The sequence below is a fragment of the Lissotriton vulgaris genome, chromosome 9 (assembly GCF_964263255.1).
Source record: "Lissotriton vulgaris chromosome 9, aLisVul1.2, whole genome shotgun sequence".
In the NCBI taxonomy this organism is placed as follows: domain Eukaryota; kingdom Metazoa; phylum Chordata; class Amphibia; order Caudata; family Salamandridae; genus Lissotriton; species Lissotriton vulgaris.
In genome coordinates this window covers 972,977,405-972,997,328 of record NC_141697.1, presented here as the reverse complement: position 1 = coordinate 972,997,328, position 19,924 = coordinate 972,977,405, and the positions used below count along the sequence as shown (strand labels likewise).

Genomic DNA, 19,924 nt, shown 5'->3' with positions numbered 1-19,924 from the left:
CTATTGCTCGGTGCTGCAGAAATGGACTTCAGGGATACCTTGGACGACACAAATACTAAATACAAGCTAAGAGCAAACAAAAAACACGTACGGCAAAAACTAACTCAATCCATGGCAACAAATACACCGAAATGTCAGACATTATGAAAATGCAAAAAAACACTCTAATGCAAGAACAAAGTCAGAAAGTTAATGCGAGCACAAATACATAAAACTATAATTACATTAGATTTACAATAAGAAAATGGATAAAAACAAGTATCAAAGTCACAAAGACACTCTTTCATAATTTTAAAATTTAATTGTCATTACCTGTCGATCGGAGAAGCTCATTGCCTGAAATAAAGAAAATATAAAAAAAGAAAAAACACAAATAGAACATAACATTTGCATACATAAGAAATTTCAATACAACAAGACACACACACAATAAAATGCATCACGGTGAAAATATTCACATACGGTTTAAAAAACACACAACTAAGCAAAGTCAGACGAATATAAAATATCATAGTGCTAACTCACTACATCACCCTCACTCACCCTCAAAACCTCACCCTCATTGACCCTCATACCCTCACCCTCAACAAATCACCCTCACTAACTTCACCCTCAACACCTCACCCACAAATACACACCCTCACTCACCCTCACCATCACTCACCCTCACTCAACATCAAGCCCTCACCCTCAGTCACACACACTCACCCTCTCAATCTTACCCGCAATCACGCACCACTTCAATCAACGTCAACAACTCACCCTCAATAACACTCAACACATCACCCTCACTAACCCACAACACCTTACCCTCACCCTCACTCACCATCAACACTTCACACACATCTACACTCACTAACACCCTCAAATTCAATCACGCTCACTCACCCTTAACACCTCACCCTCTTTCACACTCACCCACACTCACCTGAATGACCACTAAAAAAAACCTGCACATGCTCCAACACTCACACAACACCACCCTCACACACACACGGCCTCACAAAGAATTACACTTCCGCACACACCCACACACATTCTCTAAAAGTCTCACTAACTCACACTCGCACACCATCATTCACCCTCACCATCACACCATCATCCCGTAACACTAACTCACCCTCAACATCAACACCTCATCCACAACTACTCATTCAACACTCATCCACAATCACCCTCAACTCCTCACCCATCTGCATCATTCACCCACTCTGCAGCATTCACCCACTCTGCTGCATTCACCCACGCAGAAATTTTACGAATGTTACCCCTTTTTCTTATACATAACAAAAATTCAGAACGGAAAACAATGGGGTCGAACGAGTACTGCTGCAGATACGTTACACACAAACAAAAAAAAACATAATTGACCTAAAAGGATGCAAGGATGTTAATGAGTCTTCGGGCCAACAATTATATCTAATTCGTACGATATTACAACTATAATACACAAAGGAATAAATTATAAATATGTCTCAGTAAGGGAGGACGAGGATGTACAAAGACACCAGTGAAACAGGCAACTTTTTCGACGGACAATAAACAATCACTATTCATCCGGAGAATGGGACGGATTATAGACATTAGTCAACATTTACACCAACAAAAACCGGACGCATACAACAATAGCACTTCTTCACACGGAATTCCATGAAAGAAAAATATAATATGACGACCAAAAAACACATTCCGAAACTGTCAAATTTTTGGCAGGGAAACAAACTAGAAAGAATAATCCTGAAAATGGGACACATTCAATACAATAGTCTACAGTTACACAAAAATAGAAACGCATATCACAAAAGCATTTATCCTGACCGAATTTGGTCGAATAGAAGAAACATATTACGAACTTATAACTATTTAGTCGCAAAAAGCTAACGAATAACACATTGCTTCACTGTACATGTCGTTCATACATTGCTAAAAATACGACAGTCAGCAAATACACAAACTTTCAATTCAGACTTCAACTACGTCACTAACAAATTATCCGGCTACTTCAGCATCACATACATAGATAATGCAAAAACCACTTACATCAATATATTAAAACACATTTAGCACTTTCAATTAAAAAAACACCTTTTGAACGTCAAATTACAAAATAAGGCAAAAAAATACATTCCATTACTGTTTAACAAAACATATCAAATAAATAATGCAAACACAACTTACAACAATATATTATCAAACACATTTAGCACGTGAAAATTAAACAAACAGCTTTTGTACGTCTAATTAACGCAAAAAACACATTAATACTTTACATTACAGTTTAACAATACATATGCTTTACATATCGACAATAAAAAACAGAAGTTTACGTTACATTACAAACATTTCCAAATATTACGAGCGAAAAAAATACATTTCGAAAGTAATTAACTTTAACATACTATATAGACTACTGTACATTACATTTAAAAAAACTTAGAATTACATTCTTACCTGTCAAACGACGCAGCAACACCACAGGAACAAGAACACGCCTTCCGCGCACCAACATTCTCGATCTATGGGGAATTCCACAGTTGACGTATGCAAATCGGAACGCTACGTCAAAAACGTCGCGCTCCGATTGGCTAAAAAAAAACGTCAACACAAAACACACACAAGTCAAAAAAAAACTAGACCGCTAAACAGAGCAGACGTCGACGTGACGCAATACGTCGGCCATTTTAACATAAAAATAAAAAAGGGACTCCACATACACGTTAACACAAAATAACACACTTACTACAATACATACACACGTACATTACATACTACTATACACATTAAACAGAAGTCATACAAAAGGGGACATGTGACACATTATATTACTAAACAGCACATTACTTTGTTACAATTAACATAAACACACACTCATAACATCACCTTCACACAAAATAAAAATCACACTCTTTCACACCCCCGCAATAACGATAACACAACATCTCCCTCATACACCCTCACACACCTTCAGCCTCACACACACTTACTCACACTCACACTCACACTCTCACACCTCCTCACCCTCACACCCCATCACCCTCACACACCCACTCAATCCCAATTACTGAAATTCACACTCACACAACCTCACCCTCACACACCGTCAAACACCTTCAGACACACTCTAAAACACAACTCCACACACACCCTCAATAACGCTCACACACACACACCCCCTCAGCCTCAAAAAATTTACCCTCACACAAACACGCTCCCCTAAAAAAAAGCACAACACTATCACACTCACAACACTTGAAACACTATCACGCAAACAACTTCACTCATCCACACCCCCTCACACCCCTTAACACTCACCCCCTCACACTCATCCCCTCTACATCAGCACTCACACACTAAAAATCACTCCCTCAACACCCCACCCTCACCCCCAACACACCCCCTCATTCACCCTCATTCACCCTAACACACACTCACATTCTCACACACACTCTCATACACACCTCACACACCCCATCACTCACGCTCTCACACAACACCTCACACACTCCCTCACTTACATTCTCAAACACTCCCTCACTCACCCACTCATCCCCGCTCAGTCTCACCCTCACTCTCCCTTACACTCCCTTACCCCCTCAACATCACTCACTATGCCTACCCTCCCATCACACTCACACTCACCCCCTCACCCTCAAATCCCTCATACTAACAGCCCTCATACACAACAACCTTAACACTCACACCACTCACACACACACTCTCACACACCCCCCTCACCCACCCGAAACATCTCACCCTCACTAAGACTCAAACACTCACCATCACTCACCCTCAAACTCTCACCCTCATCCTCACCCTCACTCATCCTCACACTTATCTCCCTATCACTCACCCTCACCCTCACTCACCATCACTCACCCTCAACACATCACCCTCACTCACCCTCTACGCCTCGCCCTCAACACTTCACCTTCAACACCTCACCCTCAACACCTCACTCACAATCACTCTCGAACATCCACACTCAACAACTATCAACAACACTCACCCTCAACAGCTCACCCTCAACACCTCACCATCAACACCTCACCCTCAACACCTCACTCACACTCACTCTCAATCATCCGCACTCAACAACTAGCAGCAACACTCATCCTCAACAGCTCAACATCAACACCTCACCCTCAACACCTCACAGTCAACACACCACCCTCACTCACTCACGCTCAATGCCTCACACTCAAAAACTCCACCACATTCACCCACCCTCAACACCTCAACATCACTCAATCACCCTCAACACCTTACCCTCACTCACTCACCCTCACTCACCTTCAACGCCTCCCCTTCAACTGCACACCCTCACTCAAACTCAGTCACCCTCAACCCCTCACTCACACTCAACACCTCACCCTCAACACCTCAGCCACCCTCATCCTAAGTTACCCTCAACACCTCACCCGCAACTACTCACTCACCCTCACTCTCACTCATCCTCACTCAACAACACACAACTTCACTCACCATCAACGCCTCAACAAACACCTCAAATTCAATAACCATCAACATCTCACCCTCCCTCACTCACCCACAAAACATCAGCCTCAACACCTCACCCTCAATCACTCACCCTCAAACATTCACCCACAATCACCCTCCCTCACCCTCAATTCCTCACCCACACCCTCAACACTTCACCCTAAAAACCTCGCCCATCCTCAACGCCTCACAGTCCCCCTCACTCACCCTCACCCTCACTCACCCTCAACACCTCACCATCTATAACACTCAACACATCACCCTAACTAACTCTCAATACCACAATCACCCTTCCCCTCAATCACCCTCAACACCTCACACCCTCACCCTCAAATCCTCACCCTCAACACCTCGACCTCACTCACTCTCAACACCTCACCGTCACTCACTCACCCTCAACACCTCACCCTCACTCACTCACAGTCAATAACACGCAAAACCTCACCCTCAACACCTCATCCTCAACACCTCACCATCAACACCTCACCCTCAACACCTCACCCACAACACCTCACCCTCACTCACTATGACTCACCCTCACACTCACTCACCCTCACTCATCCTCACTCACAATAACTCACACTCACTCACCCTCAATCACCCTCACTCACCCTCGACCCTACACTCACCCTCACTCATCCTCACTCATCCTCAACACCTCACCCTCACCCTCATACACACTCAACACCTCACCCTAAATAACAATAACACTCTCTCATCCTCACCCACACTCACTCTCACTCACACTCACCCTCAACAACTCACTCACCCTCAACACCTCACTCACACTCAACTACTCACTCACCCACACCCTCACTCACCCTCAACCCCTCACCCTCACACAGTGCTATAGGTCTCGCAGCATTTTTAGTTAAAGCTTTTACATTTGCTTATTGATTTTTGGATTTGTAATTCTTTTGCATTGCCTAAAAAAAAAAAAAAAAAAAAAATTTGAATACAAAAAAACTATTAACAATTCTAAAAGCACTAACTCTAATGCTGCGAGACCTATTGCATTTCTAATGCTTGTTTTGCTTGTGCTATGTAGACTGGATTACATGCCAAGAAGCAGAAATAATGTTCGGTTCCATACAACTGCGAGAACACATTCTGCCGAACATTAAGATCCAAAAATAAATGCTGATGTCCACGCGCACAAACAAAAAACATACCAGTGCGTGTTTTCTCAAAAAATAATATAGTCTTACCCCTCTCCTGCCAGAGCACAATTCCCCCATCCCCCCAAAAAACACACACACACGACACACGCGCACACACACACACAGTTTCTTGGTTATTTATGTGTGGTAAACCCACGGAATGAGGAATAACTATGCGAACCCGATTCTCTCAGTTGAAATGACACACATAGTTCCCTATTACATGCAGATTTATTATCGCGGCCATTCACCACCTACTGCAGGGTGATAAATGGGAGCGACTGGTAGTGCGACTGGTGGTGCGGGGCAGGAGGCCAGGGAGGAGGGTCACCAGGAGGGGAGTGGAGAGGGCATCAGTGAGCACTGAAGGTTAGTCTCACAGGAGAAGCAACGTCGTGCTTTAGAGGGCATTGAATGTTAAGTGCAACTTTTTATTTGATTTAAACAAATTGTTTTACTCTATATGTCAGAAGCAAATACTACCTATCCTGTTCTCCAGTGCAACAAAAAATAATAATTACATGTTGGGGGACACTTCGAACAGTATGTACTGAAAGTATATTTTTCAAAAGCACTGGAGTGCCCTTTGTATTCATACCTCTCTGTGTTATAAATGAGATAGGGTTACCCTTTGCCACAAAGTAATATCATCAGATACTCATTTCCGAACCATCCTCAAGTCATCAAGAGCAATCGTACCCTGTAAAGTAATCAGACAGTCATTTTCAAGTCATCCTGAAATCATCAAGCTGAGTTTCTAAACTCTGCTGATGACTGCGAAATTTCCTAGCTAACGTAACGGAAAGTTTCAATTCTATTAAGGACTAGGAGGCGAGGATTATGCAGTCCTTTCTTCTCTTTATTATAATCAGCACTTCAAAGAAAAAACAATCAAAACATTTTTCTTGAACCACAACTCCCATGAGCACATGGGAAAACAGTGTCCATAGCAACCAGCAACCAATGATGGCTCCGTCCGCCGTATAACTAGCCATGACGTCCTCTTCTATTCCTCGTCTTCTCTGTGAGGCAGACAGTTTCGTAACACACCTTATTCTTTCTGGTCGTGTCCTAAAGTAAATAAGGAAAACGTTATCCAGTCCTTCTGACCAGAAGCGAGGCACATCAATACATAGCATGTAGAAAAACTACGAAGCATGACTCATGCATAAACAGTATAGTTAGCAAATCAGTTAACTGACATGGTCAAAAACAGTGATCTTCACAATGCATAGTATAACACGGTTGCAATATACTTCAAAAAGTAGTACTTATTGAAATACGAAGGTACACGGGGGGGACGAGGCCGCCCCGGCTCGGGTGGGATAATCCTCGCCTCCTAGTCCTTAATAGAATTGAAACTTTCCGTTACGTTAGCTAGGAAATTTCGCATTCTATGTCAGGACGGAGGCGAGGATTATGCAGTTTCAAAGCTTATCCACAACAAGCTCTGCTGCGCCATAGATAGGCTTGAAGTAAAACTTTTTGAAGGTAGATTCCGAGGACCAGTCTGCTGCCGCCATAATGTCCTCCAACCTACCACCTACCTGAATGGCTTTAGAAGCCATGGCACCTCTAACAGAGTGAGCTCCGAACGTGGTCACATCTATGCCCGCCTCGGCCATAAGCCAACGGACCCATCGGGCAATAGACGGGGATGAAACCGCTTTAAAAGGTTTCCTCAGAGCAATGAGGAGTTGACGCTCTCCCGGTGGGCGACAATCCTCGGTCATGTCTTCATACGCCTTGAGGCAACGCACCACACACAATTTAGGGTGATCTGAGAAAGATGGGTACGATACTGACCTGATGCTAGTCTTTGTACGCCTAGCCACTGTGAACGTTACCCCTTCCGGAGTAAATACGCGTGCCGAGACGTCTAGCGCCCGCACGTCAGAGACTCGTTTACACGAAATCAGACACAGCAACATAGCCAGCTTCGCTGACAGTTCTTTCCTAGACAGGTAGCTATTATCACGCCAAGAGGTAAGGAACCTGAGAATGATATTGACATCCCAGAGATTGGAGTACCTGGGCTCGGGAGGAGCCGAAAGCCTGGCGCCTTTCATAAGTTTGCAAACCCAAGGGTGTTCTCCCGCCGGGCGTCCATCGACGTGAACATGTCCTGCCGAAATGGCGGACCGGAAAGAATTAATGGACCGATACGCCAAACCCGAGTCGGACAGTTCAGCCAGGAAATTCAGAACGAGGGTAATGTCGGCCCCCACCGGATCGGCGTGTCTTCCCAGACACCAACGACGCCACCGCTGCCAAGCCGATCGGTACCTTTTGATCGTACCAGGGGCCCAGGCCTTGCTGATGAGCTCTGCTGCTCCCGCCGAAAGGCGGTCGTCCTGCCACCGACCCCGGAAATCCTCCATGCCATGAGGACCAGGGTCCCTTGATGCACCAGCGGGTGCCCTTCTCCCAGAGGTCCCGAAAGTAGCGACGGAAACGAGGGCAGTTGAATTGGACAGTCCCAAGACAGCTCCAGCAGTGAGGGAAACCATGCCTGAGCCCGCCAAAAGGGGGTCACTAGAACCAGGGAAGCTCGCTGGCGGCGAACTTGAGCCGCTACTCGAGGAATCATGAGAAAAGGAGGGAAGGCGTACGCCTGTTCCGTCGCCCAGTCCTGTAAAAAGGCATCGACCGCGACCGCCTCCGGGTCCGGCCCCCAGCTCACGAACCTCTGAAGTTGACGGTTGAGCCTGGAGGCAAACAGGTCCAGCGTGAACGGACCCCACGCTCCCTGCAGGGCCTGAAAGACCGCTGTGTGCAGCCTCCAATCGCTGAAGTCCAGGAAGTTTCTGGAGTGCCAGTCCGCTATCGAGTTCTGCGTGCCTGGGAGATATTCCGCCGAGACAGAAATCTGTTTCTCCAGGCAATAGTGCCAGAAGTCCTTCGCCATGTTCGCTAAGGCCTTGGACCGAGGTCCACCCAGGCGATTGATATACTGAACCGCTGACATGTTGTCCATGCGTAGTAGAATACAGCACGATACTTTGTTCTGCGTCAGGGACTTGATCGCAAAGGAGCCCGCCAGAAGCTCCAGGCAGTTGATGTGGAGACGGAGTTCGTCTTCCGACCAACGGCCTCCCATCGTGATCTCTCCGCAACGGGCTCCCCAGCCCTCCCTGCTGGCGTCCGATTCTATGATCAGGTCCGGGCTGGATCCGAAGATCGCTCTCCCGTTCCACGCACTCATGTGTTCTATCCACCATCGCAGTTCCGTCCTCGTTTCCTCCGTGAGGGAGATGAGTTCGGAATAAGTCAGGCCTTTCCGGAGGTGTTGTGCCTTCAGGCGTTGAAGAGCCCTGTAGTGTAGTGGGCCCGGAAAGATCGCTTGGATCGAGGAGGAGAGCAGGCCCACAACACGGGCCAGATGTCGAAGGGAGATCCTGTCCTTCCTCAGGGTCTGTGAAAGTTCCTTGCGGATCTTGTTCACCTTCTGCTGCGGGAGACTGAGACTCGCCGCCTCGGAATCTATGAGGAAGCCCAGAAAAGAGATTTGTCTCATCGGGAGGAGATCCGATTTCGGGGCATTCACCACAAAACCCAGGTCCTGGAGCAGGGCAATAGTCATGGTCAAGTGTGACCGCAGACGATCCGACGATTGATCCATGATCAGGATGTCGTCGAGGTATATGATCATCCGAACCCCCCTCTCGCGTAGTGTTTCCACCACCGGCCGAAGGAGCTTCGTAAAGCACCATGGGGCCGACGAGAGGCCGAACGGAAGGGCTTGAAATTCGTAAACGTTCTCGTTCCACATGAACTGAAGGAAGCGCCTGTGAGGGGGAAAGATCGGTACCGTGAGATACGCGTCTTTCAGGTCCAGACGGACCATCCAATCCCCTTGAAGGAGAATGTCTCGGAGAAGATGGATGCCCTCCATCTTGAAATGGCGGTAGACCAACCACTCGTTGAATTCTCGCAAGTTGATAACTGGGCGAAAGCCTTTGTCCTTTTTCTGGACCAGGAAAATATTGCTGAGGAAGCCCGAAGGGTGCAGGCGCGTTCTGCGAATCGCGCCTTTTTTGAGGAGATCTGCAATTTCTGTGTCAACAAGAAGTCTGTCCTCTGAGGAAAAAACCAAGGGACGAGGGCGAACCCTCTGTAGGGGAGTGCCGTAAAACTCTATCCTGAACCCCTTGACTGTCTGAAGTACCCACGGGTCCGAGGAGATCTTGCTCCAATTGTGGAGATGATCCCGAAGCCTCCCTCCCAGAACGACTGGGGAAAAAAGGGTAACACTCACCGGAGGGGCCTCCTGGTGCGTTTGCACCACCGTGGTAACCTCTGCCGCGCCCTCGGCCGGCGCCTCTGCTAGGGTAGAAGTTCCCCTGGCGTCCATCAGTCCAGCCATTATTACGGCGCTGCTGGGCCTTGTTGTTAGGGCCTTGCTGGGGCTGACGGCCGGAGGAGCGACCCCGTCCTCGTCCGGCCCCAGCAAAAACCCGTCCTGGAAAAATCTTTTTTATGGACGTTTGTGCTCTGTCGAGTGCAGAGAAAGTTGTTACGAACTTGTTGAGTTCCCTAATAAACGGCTCACCAAAAAGCCTGCCTTGTGCAACAGGGCCTGCCTCTGACGTGGCTAGATCTCCTAGCTTCGGATCTATTTTAATGAGGAGGGATCTCCTCCGTTCTGCCGCCAACGCACAGTTTGCGTTCCCCAGGAAGCATAGGGCCCGCTGAGCCCAACCTGCCACGACCTCCGTGGACATCGGAGACCCCGACTCCTTGGCCCTCTCGGCCAACTGGATGATCTGGGTGACGGGGCCCACGGCGTCCAGGAGCTTATCCTGGCAGCTGCGCCAGGAGCGATCGATACCCTTCCTGGGGTCTTTCATAAATTTGGCGAAGAACGCGTACAGCTTCTCGTCAATATCAGGAGTGGCTGCCACTCTGCCCTCCAGTTTAGGTCGAGGGCATTCACCCCGCATGCGGGTCCTAACCTCTTTTTCCAGGGGCTGGCGCACTTTACTGGCTACGTACGCCGCCACCTTGGGATCCGGGGTCCATTCCGACGAGCGCGGATGATAGATCCTCGCCGGGTCGAACATGTCCGGGACTTTGTCATCCCCTGCCAGGGACCCAGAGGAGTGCGACGCAGGACGCCAAGGGCGTCCTGAGCCCTCATCCTCATCGTCCGAGGAGGTCTCGTCCTCGGTTACACCCTCTCCCTCCAAGGGGAAACCATCATCTAGGTCTGAATTCGGGGCGACCTCGTCGCCATCATCTCCGGGGAAGAATCCCTCCCGGCAGGGTAGATTTTTAAGCGTCCGCGCACTTTTATGGAAGGATTCCCTCAGGCGGTCGAACTCCTCCAAGTGCCCCGCGTGACGCTTCGCCGACTTTTTTCCTCCCCCCTGCACGCCTTTAGTTCCGCGGTTCGCAGGCACTGCGCCACTGAACACCCCGGGGATACTCTGAGTGAGGGCCTCCACACTCTCCCGCAAAGGAGCCAGCACCGAATCCAGCGCCTGTGACAACGCGCGGCCAACCGCCGGCGGCAGTGGTTGGGAACAGCCAGGTTCCTCCGTCCCCTGAGTGAGGGGAGCCGACTGATCAGCAGTCTGCATCGTGTGAGGGTGAGAGCACTAACACCTTTACTCAATTACAGAAGGTAGCCCCCTCGCCGGTGCTCAGACAGTACCGCTGTCAACTAAGGGTGCGGTGACTGACAACCGCCACTAGAGGGCGACGCACACGAGGGCGCGCAGGTACACCGTCCCGGTGTCAGGCGAGGGTTGGTGAGTCAGGTGAAAACCTGCCTCAGCGCACCGATCCGAGGGGCAAGCGCCGCAATCGCAGCCTTAACCCGAACAGCGGCGCCCAACGGATCTAAGGGGAAGCGAAGACGCTCTCCACAGAGCCCGCGATGAGGGAAACGGCAGAGACGGCGCAAGCAGCGCCTGACGCACGTTGAACTGCCGAGGGGCTAAAGCAAATCAAGCGCACCGCAAAGCAAGCGCTATTGCACAAGCAAAACAATTTAATCTACACAAGACACCAAACGTCAGGAAGATAAAAGGTTTGACTTATCTGACGAGCAGAGAAGAAAGAGGAATAGAAGAGGACGTCATGGGTAGTTATACGGCGGACGGAGCCATCATTGGTTGCTGGTTGCTATGGACACTGTTTTCCCATGTGCTCATGGGAGTTGTGGTTCAAGAAAAATGTTTTGATTGGTTTTTCTTTGAAGTGCTGATTATAATAAAGAGAAGAAAGGACTGCATAATCCTCGCCTCCGTCCTGACATAGAATTCAAGAGCTTGATGATGTCTGATGATGACGAAATGACTTCTAGAGTAATTGGATGATCATTCAAGGATTCTGGGATGGCTTCTAAAGTCATTCAGTTTGACCTGGGCTGTGCGTGTCAGCGCAGGTATGATAACACGGGTCCTTAATATATCAAATGCTGTGCTTGCCAGCACATAAAACTGACAATGAATGAATCTGCTGTGTGTCTCAGCCCAGTAAAGAATTTTTTTAAACTGTAGCGTGATACACAAACAGAAGTGAGCATGTATCTAATACTGTGCGTGCCAGTGTTTAAACCCGACAAGCGTGTAATGAATGAATCAGCTGTGTGTGTCAGCGCAGTAAAGAATTTCGGGAATTCATAGCGTGACACACAAACAGAAGTGAGCAGGAGTGCTTCCAAGTTTGAATGCAACCTTACTTAAGATGGCCGCAACATTTAAATTTGATGACGTCACTGTTGGGGAAGAATACAGTCTTCAACAGTGTGATCCAGACACCTAATATGTCAGCCGCATGTATGCGTGATGCCGTTCTGGGAACGTTATGACGTGAAGAGCAGGCAGAGCATGAAGAGACGTGAAGTCAGGCAGAAAAACAAAACAGAACCCAAAACAGAGTGTAAGGAGACATGAAAACGTCACTTTCTCTTAACACTTGCGCACAGCTCTCCACTCCCATAGAACGCAGCGCACATACATCTTAGGAGATGAAAGCAAGTGTTTCAAACGCGATGACAACATCGTGAAGCAAGCCTTTCCTAGAAAACATCGAAGCTCATTCTTTACTTGGCGAAGGAGCAGAAGAACATCGCACAATTCAACTTCGAAGTCAGCTGAAGACAAGCTCCCTCTCTCCGTGCTTCCGAAGTTAGGAGGAGGGGTACACCACAACGCAACACGAAGATAAGTGGGTAAGATGTTCATTTTTCTTTTTTAAGATTGTGTTGGGGTCTCTGTCAGCACATGAATACCTCGTCGCTAAATGTGGAAGTAGGGTACAACAAATGTGAAAGAAAGTTCGTAATCGTTGAAGTAAAGCTATAATTACGTGAAGAGAAATACAGAGACCCCATCCAGCAACTGGTGGAAAGCAACTGCTCACATAGTTCAAGTGCTGCTGGGCAACACTTCCCACATTCTAGAACAGGAGCTTGTAGGTTAGAAGGAGCAAAACACCACAAAGGGCTACTAATTCACTCACAATTTCTTCCATAAACTTCTGTTACAAATGAACATATTTTTTGTGGGATACCCCCAGTTCTTTGATTTAACTGTTTATGTTGGATATAAAGCTCTGCACACTTTACTCTTGCTTACCAGTAGGAAAGTGATTGTGTTCCCCCTTTTAACATGATGAAATGGAGATACACCTAATAGGCATATTTAACTTACCTATAAGTCCCTCGTATGATGTACAAAGTGTCTCCAGACCTGTAAGCCTGTAAGTTAAATGTCACTAGTAGGCTGTAGCATCCATTGTGCCACCCACTACAATGCCAGTGAAAACCTGACTGCAGAACTACCAATGTAGCCTGGCTGTGGTAGTTTTAAACTGCACATTTGACTTTTCAAAATAACTCCTTTTTGCAGGTCAAAACCTTCCTTTTAAATATTTATTACATCACCCCTAAGTAGGCCGTATTGCCCATTATGCAGGGTTCATGAAATTCAAAAGCTGAATGTTCAACATGTCCATACAATGAAAATCCCAAAAAGCAATTTTCACTGCTTCAAGGCTAGCTGTTCCACAGGAACACAATGGGTCACATTATTACATTTAAAAATGCTAACCTTGGTTTAGAAATATCTAAACATTTAATTCAAGGATAGGCATTAAAATTCCACTCTGATGATAAAATTAAATGTTGTATAACTATTAAAGAAAATATACTATTAGACAGTTGTTTCCCTTCTTAAAGCCTCCGGAGCCCTATCTACAAGAATTTCAAGTGTAGTCTAGCAGGTGAATGGCTGTTGATGAGGTGTAAACTTGGTTCTAGAGTTGAGACAAAAGGCCTTGGGTGTGGAGAGATGTTGTGTTCCCCTGACAGGATAACCTGATGATTGTGCCCAGAAATGTCAATAACTTCAACAAGGCCTGTCTGTCACAAGCAGATGTAACTAACACCCAGACTTGCCTCCTTCTTTTGCCTGGTTGGGCAGGCACCAATCCCAGTGGGAGTGAGGATACCACCATAACAGGTTTAAAGTGACCGCAGAGGAGGGGAATTTCATAGTCACACCTCTGGGTGCGGACACAGCTCTGCACAGGGAAATAAAGGTTTTGCCATTTTAAATTTAGGTACATATGGGCACTGTGGGATTGTTTGCAGTACTGGACACAGGACATGCTTTAAATGTGCCTAGGGTTACCCCTGTGAACCTTTACCCAATTGGTTAAGGAGTGTCCAGGAGTTTACCCACCTAAAGGCTGGTGCCAAGAATAAATGAGGCATCTGCAGTACCAAACTTGCTGTCTGTGACCTGAGCAGAGCCCTCGAGGATTGGGCCTCTGTTCCTTTCACCCAGTACAAAGAAGTTACTCCATGGGTCAGCTGGCTGGCCTTCTGTTCAAGCTACCAGTACAAAACAAGCTGCAAGAGACCTTTTGTTGGAACTGCCCAGCTGACCAGTTCTAACTGGTCCAGCCCTAGACTCTGCTTCTGGCCGCTGCTAGAGTGAGTGTTGACTCCCAAGTGCTGTCCCCAAGGTCCTGGACCCTTAACTGGCATCAAAGTGTACTCCTAATAAATCCTCGTACCAGGGGCTTCAAATGTTTTTAGCTCAGAGGCTATAAAGACCTCCAGAGGACTGGAACAAACCTGCCAAGCCAATCTGCCGAAGGTGCATTCAATTTGCCACTAGCTAAAGAATGCTGTACTTTTCACTCTGAGCTTTTCTGCTGCAGCAAATACTTTTCAGCAGGACCTCGCGGAGATGGTATCTGGCCTGGAGAAGTCCTGTTTGGCCACGGCCTGCAGTCTTGACCCGCTGGAAGAATCCAAACTCCCAGAAAGTGACTTAGGGGCCAGGGCCCGATTACAAATTTGGTAGTCTCACCGCCGTAATGACGGTCCCAAGTAGACCACTGAGCCGTTGGGTTTCTGCCCACTGTATTATGATGCATACAGCCTGAACTGCCGACCGCTGTCGACAGAGTGTGTCCCACCTTGGCCGTTGCAGATTGCACTGCTGGCGATGCATACACTGTTGTCCTCAGGGCCTTGGTTTCCCACCTAGCGGATTATAAAAACACTGTTGTACTGGCAGTCTCCTTCTGGAGGTTCTCTGATGGTGGTAAGCCGTTGCAGCATGCTCTCAGCAAAGCACCAGAACAGTGCCCAATGGATGGATACAAAAACAATATAGCTGATATCCATTTACCAAGTGGAAACACCTGCAAGTCACCCTTTAAAGCACACCCCATCCCTGACAATGATCCTTTGCCTCTCCTCTGCAGCACAGCAAGACAGTGACACCACTTTTTTGGTAGATAAAGCAGCCATTTTCTCCCTATACCATTTAATACTCTCCACACACTTTTGTTGCATTTTCTTCCAATATCCCTTGCTCTTTTTAGTTATTGTCACTCATTTTAATTTAGAGTTATGTTACATCAAAAAATCCACATTTTTCAGAGTCTGTGTTGTCAGTCATGGTGGATGAAATCATAGGAGTAGAGTCACAATTGTTTGGAGCCCTAGTCCAATATACTCCTCTCAGTAGGAAAAGGGAAATGTGAGACAGGATAGTCGAAAGAGTGAATGCTGCTACAAAGGAGGAAAAAAGGAAGAGGTGGAACAAACTGAGGGGGGAGGTACGTTCTCTGGCCTCCAACCAACACCTGGTGGCCCAGAAGACTGGAAGTGTTCCTTCCCGTGCCCAATTACAAATATTTCCCTGGAAGGTGAAGGTCGTGGCCATCCTGCATTCGGTGGGCTTGACAGGAATAGCGGGGGAGTGGAGTCTGGCAAGCTACACCTCATTAACGGTCACAACACTTCAATGTCCTCTATGCTCTCATGTCAGCTTTTGCTATTGTGTTGCCTATCTACTTTCCTAACATGCAATACACAAACTTTCAGAGATGTTTCTCATGGTCTGAGCAATCTATATACAATGCTCTACTCTAGATATATCTGCCTAGTTAGCTTAATGTTCGCCTGGTCTCCTCAACTGAAACTATTGATGGCATGAGTGACACTATACTGAGTGTGTAGGTCAAATATCTGTAAAGTTCCAGCTAAATCAGCTGATTAGAAGTGGCAGGTGACCCATTGACTCTGCACTGCTCACATGATGACTACTGCTAAATAAACAACCAAGTTGTGGGTTCACCTGTATTGTACACAACTAGGCTTTGGAATGGTCAAATATATGTTACTTCTCCGCTGTGTTGGCTTAAATGTTTGTGAGAAATCATGCTCATTCCTTAATCCAAAATGCAACATATCAACACACCTTATGAGCTGCTCAGTTCTAGTACATGTATTTAATGTCTCCAAATGTCTTGGTAACAAGTTCAATACCACAGAAATGTATCACAATAGTAATCTCTACCTGATTTGTTTTCCTAGGTCTCTACTTACTGTGACACACAATATTTGGATGTATAGACCACACTTCTACCAATAACAAAGTTCCCTATTTCACAACAGGTTGATCTGGCACAGCACCTGGGCAGAGACTGGCCACATGACAGACTCCCACTTCACTCCTGAATGAATCTTTCAGTGATGACAACACTCCTGGACATGTGGATGTGGATGACGGTCCTGTCTCATCTAGCCAGCCAGCCTGGGCAGACAGCAAAAGTGAGTCTCACTGTGTCCACACCAACACTTCCCACCCCAGCTGCAACACCTCAGTCAACCCCAGTCCCCCAACCTGTGTACCTAGCGCAGTTACTACCATCTTGAGCCCCTCGGTCCTAGATTCTGAGGTGAGAATCACCAGCCTAGCCACAGAGGAGCCAGGACCCAATGGGAGAGGGCACCCTGGGCCAAGGGCAAAGGCTCGAGGTGCAAGGGGTCATGGGAGGAATACTATGGACCCTCTGTGTGAGACTCACTCCCAGGCCACCATCGACCAAGTCGTGAGAGTCTATCATGGGTCCCAAGATGTGATTGGCCAGGTATTGAAGAAAATGCGGGAGATGAAGCAGCTGCAGAGGGACATACACCAGGAGCTGTCCACCACAACGCCAACATGGGCTTGCTCATTGGCATGCTGGAGGACATCAACACAACCCGGTGCAAGGCTTTTCTACCACCATCTACCTCTTCCTGTGGTCCAACTACATCCGGGGAATCTACATCTTGGTAGCTACAGGAAGGGAGGCCTTGTCAGAGGAAAACAAGCCTGCAGACACCCCTGTCTCTGCAGCAGTGGATTTGCCCTGTGGTCGCAAGTGGGGACATCCTTGCAAAAATTCATGTGGTGCGAATGGCAAGACACCCACCACTGCAGGAAACTTTGACCGTAGTTTCCTCCAGTGTGTGTGTCACATTTACTCTGTGGACTAGTTCTAGATACTTTTCCCTTTCTGATGGGAGTAATTGTGGACTTCAGACAATTTTGCATCTACAACAATGGTTTCATTCACCATTACTGACTAATTCACTTTTTTTTGCTATGTTTGTTTTTGCACAATGTATCTCTTCACCTTTGCCACTTTAATAAATATGCAAGTCACAAACTCATTGTCTGCTGTAGTAAATCTCGCATTCATTAATTTATATATGTATCCCATGTGAACTTTATAATGCCAGAACAAGCTACTTGTGTAATCATGGATATGTTACATGTACACAACGTTTAGCCCAGAATTACAATCATGTCACACCAACCCATACATACAAGTGTCTTGTCTTATAACATCTTTATTGCAGTGTTCCAATCATAGTCTGGCATGATGTCAGAAACATAGGAAATAATACATGCCTCCAGAAATTCTGTGTCAGTGATCACATTTTCAGTTGCATACCTTAACAACATGGAAGGAGGTGATGCATCAGACAATTTCCTAAAGAATAGGCAAAATAAAATTGGTCTATGTCATCAGCTGGAGCCATATCGCCTACCTCGCAAAATGAATCCCACATAATTTAAACCAATAAACAGACACATGGCAGTACAACAGTTTCTGATCACATGGTAATTCCAATCCAGTGTTGCTGCATCGGGTGGAATGTCACAGACAAATGTCAGTGATGTGCTACAAGCTGTTTGGCCTACAATGAGAAACACATCAACAGCTAAATACGGTTTATACACTATGAGGATTTAGCCAATCTGACTAGCATATTGCATTGCATTAGAACCACCACATGACAAAGAATAAGTTCAATGGATTCCTCTCAACCTCAATTCTATCTCTGTGAAAGCTGTCTTGCTACAAGTTTTGTACACCCAAAGTCTGCGAAAGACATTCCCAGTACCAATCAATGTCCACTTTGTATGTTCAAACAGCATAATACATCTGCTAATGACATAACTCTGAAATGTCCAAACAAAGATGCCGTGATGAAAGTACCTAAAACTGAGTAAAACAAAGAGCTTAGCTATGAAACCATACATATGACTCAATTCACATAGTCAACTTCTGGAGAACACTGTCCATGACAAAAATCTAAGCTAAACAAAGCAACACTAACAAAATTAGCATGTGTCAAATCCTTACCCCACAAACACCTTTCATTAGAATTTGCAAGCGCTTTAGCATCTTAATATTTTCCCTAAACATACTTCTCACATCATCACAAGAGTTGCTTTAATAGTCAAAGTCATGACATCTCACAACATACTTACACTCATGAAAAGAAGCTGTCGATATCGTGACGCAAGTCAGCTCCTTCCTCTTCACCACTATCATCATCATTTGGCATTTCAAGAACCTCACACAGTGGAATTTCATGGTTTCCATCCTCTGCCATATAAGGGATGTTCCGTCACAGGGCAGTGTTGTGGAGCATGCAGCATGCCATAGTGATTTGACATCCCTTCCTGGGTGAGTAGAGGAGGGCTCGTTCAATCTTGTCCAGACATCTGAATCTGACCTTCAGGAGCCTAGAGGCCCACTCTACTGGTCTCTTTGTTCTTCCATGGGCCTCATTGAAGCAGACTCTCCCTGGCATAGTTGGATTCTTCAGTGGTGACAACAACCTTGGACGGTTGGGATACGTTGAGTCTCCTTGAAGGAAGAGATGGAAGGCAGACATAGGTGCAATAATAAATTACACATTTTCTGATCATACTACCTGACATCTCGCACACAAAGTTAGGACAGATCAAACTTACCAACAAACCAGGTCTTCTGTAGTAGTTGTGACATCAGCTGGGGGATGGTGCTGCTCCACAGTATGAAGGAATCAAGGGCTGATCCTGGGACCTGGGCACATACATTTGAATTATACAAACCTGATTAGCACGCAACTTGCATGTTGATAGAATGGAAGTGCCTCTTGTTACAGTAAACTTGTTCCCTGGCTTGCAGTGGTACGTAGGCAAAATGGGGGGCATCAGTGGCTTCTATCACATGTGGGCTGCGACCAAACCATAGAAGTCAACCTTCAGATTGGCTAAATCCTCAAGCCTGGGAACTGTATGTAGCTGTCCATGTGTCTCATAGTTGCTGAAAGCTGCTCTTGTGACATACCACCAGATATAGTCACAGTGTACTGCAAGGAACATGTGGCCAGAAAAAGCAATACTGCCATAAGTCTCACAATAGGTGGGACACATGTGAGATTAGTGTTTTGAGGAAGGAGATCAGGCTCCAACTAATCACATAAACCCAGTATTGTTTGCCTATTCAAACAAAACGTCTTAATGTCTTCCCTTTCTTCCACGGTCTGAAGGTCAAGAAATGGGCTGTATACTGGAGGCTGTAGTCTCCTTCCTCTCCCAGGGTACCTATGTGTGGAGTGACAAAAATGTTGAACATTGGTCACAGTGTCCAGAGTAACATATATGAAGAGTAAGCCAAAAGTAATTTGA

The 19,924-nt window shown here is 46.6% G+C and overlaps 1 protein-coding gene and 1 pseudogene across 1 annotated transcript; one reads left to right on the top strand and one right to left on the bottom strand.

Moving 5' to 3' along the window:
- Window positions 1-298: 298 nt before the first annotated feature.
- LOC147692637 (uncharacterized) lies at window positions 299-11,239 on the bottom strand. Its single transcript, XM_086939544.1, has 2 exons — window positions 9,916-11,239; window positions 299-336 (listed from the first exon to the last, which is right to left on the bottom strand). The coding sequence occupies exons 1-2, from the start codon at window positions 11,237-11,239 to the stop codon at window positions 299-301; spliced, it is 1,362 nt and encodes a 453-aa protein (XP_086795670.1).
- A 5,350-nt stretch (window positions 11,240-16,589) lies between these two features.
- Window positions 16,590-17,451, top strand: LOC147692636 (uncharacterized; annotated as a pseudogene).
- The last annotated feature ends 2,473 nt before the right edge of the window (window positions 17,452-19,924 follow it).